At 42.3% G+C, this 3431-nt stretch overlaps 1 protein-coding gene across 1 annotated transcript; it reads left to right on the top strand.

The window, feature by feature from the left end:
• The first annotated feature begins 491 nt into the window (after positions 1-491).
• LOC137387200 (uncharacterized) lies at positions 492-3188 on the top strand. The gene has a single exon (XM_068073536.1). It carries the CDS (start codon positions 492-494, stop codon positions 3186-3188), a length of 2697 nt encoding a protein of 898 aa, XP_067929637.1.
• Positions 3189-3431: the final 243 nt, after the last annotated feature.

Here is a 3431-nt window from a genome sequence, read left to right as displayed (position 1 = left end):
GGTCTTATCAGATGGCTTTATCATTTAGGCAGCGACCACACTTACCAGACAACAAACGCCAAGCCGAACAACGCCTCACTTCACTATTTAAGAGATTTGAGAGCGACTCGGAGTTTAAACTACAGTATGTACAATTCATGCAAGAGATGTTTTCGGGGGGCCATGCTGAAGAGGCTACCAATATTGTTCCTCAGAAAGGTTGCGTGTGGTATATACCACACTTTGCAGTAAAGCACCAAAATAAAGGCAAACTCCGTGTGGTATTCGATTGTGCAGCTACATATTCGGGAACATCTGTAAATCAGCATCTGCTTCAAGGCCCTGATTTGACCAACAGTATGCTTGGGATTTTGTGTAGGTTTAGAAAAGGAAAAATCGCAATCGCTTGCGATATAGAAAAAATGTTCTTCAATTTTCATGTTACTCCATCTGACAGATATTATTTGTGCTTTTTATGGAAAACAACAGAGGGAGAAGTCAGAGAGTATCGGATGACAAAGCACTTGTTTGGAGCCACATCTTCACCTGCCGTTGCCACTTATGGTCTGAGAACTTTAGCAGACGACCATGCCGAGGAATACCCAAAAGCTGCAGAATTTATACGGAGAGATTTCTATGTTGATGACGGTATCACAAGCGTGAACACAGCGGAAGAAGCCCAGCAACTTATTGAGGACGCTAGGGCTCTTTGCGCAACGGGAAATTTAAGACTTCATAAGTTCATTAGCAATGATTCTTCAGTTTTATCATCGATTCCCGAGTCGGAGAGAGCAATCGATTTGTTTGCAGATTATCTGTCCCCTCAACGTACCCTAGGATTGGAGTGGGACCTTAATAAAGATTTTTTCAGATTTAGTGGAAATGAGGTTAAAGCGGGGCCTGTCACAAGACGTGGCATACTGTCTGTAGTCGGTCAGCTTTTTGATCCCATTGGTCTTTTAGCACCATTCACACACCAGGGAAGAAATATACTGCAGAAGGTCAATAAGACTAGTGTTGATTGGGATGAACCTCTCAATGAGGAAATGAATCAATTGTGGAACAGATGGGCTACTCAACTGTCACAACTCCAACTAGAAATACCTAGGTGCCTGGATGGGTTGCTGATGCAATGCGTGTATGAGCTGCTCACATTTTCAGATGCCTCGCTGGAAGGCATTGGTGCCTGCTCGTATTTGCGATCCATTGACAACCTAGGAATTGTTTGCACCAATCTTGTGTTGGCAAAAGCAAAAGTCGTACCCAGTAAAGGGGTAACCACCATTCCGAGACTAGAGCTACAAGGTGCCTTTTTAGCCACTCAACTCAACAATACGCTTCAAAGGGAACTGCACATGGATATAAGCAAGTCATTTTTTTGGTGTGATTCAACCATCGTGCTTGGCTATATCTGCAATGATAGGAGGAAATTTCACACGTTTGTTGCTAACAGAGTTAATGGGATTAGACAAGCATCTAACCCTGAGCAATGGCATCACGTACCCGGGGCAAAAAATCCTGCCGACATAGCTTCTCGAGGGATGGAGGCCGAAAAATTAAAACGTACCATGTGGTTTACGGGTCCCACGTTTTTACGATCGCAGCCAGAACTACAGCATAGATTACAGTTGGATATGTCCACACGAAGAAAAGTGTCAGAGGATGATCCAGAAGTTAAGAAAGTCCAAGTTGCCAGAGCGACTGAGATTTCAACACTCATGGACATGTACAACAAGTTGAAGAAGTATAGCCCGCTCAAGGGACTGCTAAGAGCCTTTGCTTACTTACTCCGGATGGCCAAGAACAAATCCTTAAAGATTCCTCTGACGCGACCAACAATTGAAAATATTGAAGCGGCCAAAAGATTAGTATTGAAAATTACACAGACAAAATATTTTCAAGAGGAAATCAGAGTTTTGAAAAAAGGTAACCAAGTGAGGAAAACAAGTTCATTGCTTCGATTAAGCCCCTACCTGGATCAACATGGTTTAATAAGGATTGGTGGGAGAGCAAGAAATTCTTTATCTCTTACCGAGCTAGAGAAACATCCAATAATATTACCAAAGAACTCTCACTCGAGTAAGCTATTTATTAACTACTACCATGAAATTTCACACCACATGGGACCTTCCTACACGCTAACATCCACGCGTCAAAATGGCCTCTGGCTCATATCGGGTATAAGAACAGTTAAAAAACAATTAGGTCAATGCATGCCATGCAAGAAGATGAAAAGAAAGCCTATGAGACAGCAAATGGGAGAGTTACCTCAAGACCGAACTAGCTCTGCCCAACCGTTCACACACACAGGAATGGACTGCTTCAGCCCATACGCGATTAAAGAGGGAAGGAAGGAAATGAAAAAGTACGGATTAGTTTTCACATGTTTGTATAGTAGGGCTCGCTACATTGAAGTTTTAGACGATTTAACTGCCGACGCCTTTCTCAATGGACTACGTTGTTTCATCGCCATACGGGGTTCTGTGATAAAGCTCTATTCTGACAATGGAACAAACTTTGTCGGCGCCAAGAATTTGTTGGACGCGGAAGCAAAAAGATGCCTATGCGATAGAGGCATAGAGTTTGTATTTAATTCCCCGACGGCAAGCCACCAGGGAGGCGTTTGGGAGAGGCAGATCCGTACCATCAGAGCAGTGCTCAATGACATATTAAGGCAAAGTTCTAGACTTGACAGTACTTCCCTAAGAACGGCATTCTATGAGATTGCTGCTATTGTCAACAACAGGCCCTTAGGAGCAATCAACATCTCTAATCATGAAGAAACACCAGTCACACCAAACATGATTCTAACAGGAAGAAAGGAACCCACTGCGCCACCACCTGGAGATTTTGATGAAGCAATATACTGCCATGCTAGATGGAAAAGGGTACAGTGGGTAGCTCAAGAGTTTTGGAGGAAATGGAAGCTGGAATATCTAGACAACATCACGCGTCGTCAAACCTGGACGAAAGTTGAAAACAATTTGAAGGTCGGAGATGTTGTACTTATAGTCGAATCCAATGAGCCGAGGAACTTGTGGCAAATAGGGCGAGTTGAAGATGTGTTTCCAGGTAAAGACGGTTTAGTGCGTAAGGTGACTGTGAGGCTGGGAAATTGTAACTTAGACAAGAAGGGGCGAAAGATGGCAGAACCAACTTATCTTCAACGTCCCATACAAAAACTAGTAAAACTCTTAGAGGATATATAATTCCCACTTACGTTGCCCATATTATATCGTTTAATAGCAACCTCCGTTTGTGGTGCTAATTCAACTTTAGATGTTAGTTTTTTGTTTTTTTGTTTTATGTTGTTGCTTGTGTTGGTTTTGTTGTTGTTAGGATAGAACTTTATATATGTTGTATTACTAACGTAACCTTCAAACCTATTGTTTTCTATTAGAATATGACCTTGGTATTACTACTATGGTTTTGCAAAAAAAGGTGCTGACATG

The sequence above is a fragment of the Watersipora subatra genome, chromosome 1 (genome assembly GCF_963576615.1).
Source record: "Watersipora subatra chromosome 1, tzWatSuba1.1, whole genome shotgun sequence".
In the NCBI taxonomy this organism is placed as follows: domain Eukaryota; kingdom Metazoa; phylum Bryozoa; class Gymnolaemata; order Cheilostomatida; family Watersiporidae; genus Watersipora; species Watersipora subatra.
Note: the sequence above shows the minus strand (reverse complement) of the source record. Positions and strands in the feature narration are given on the sequence as shown.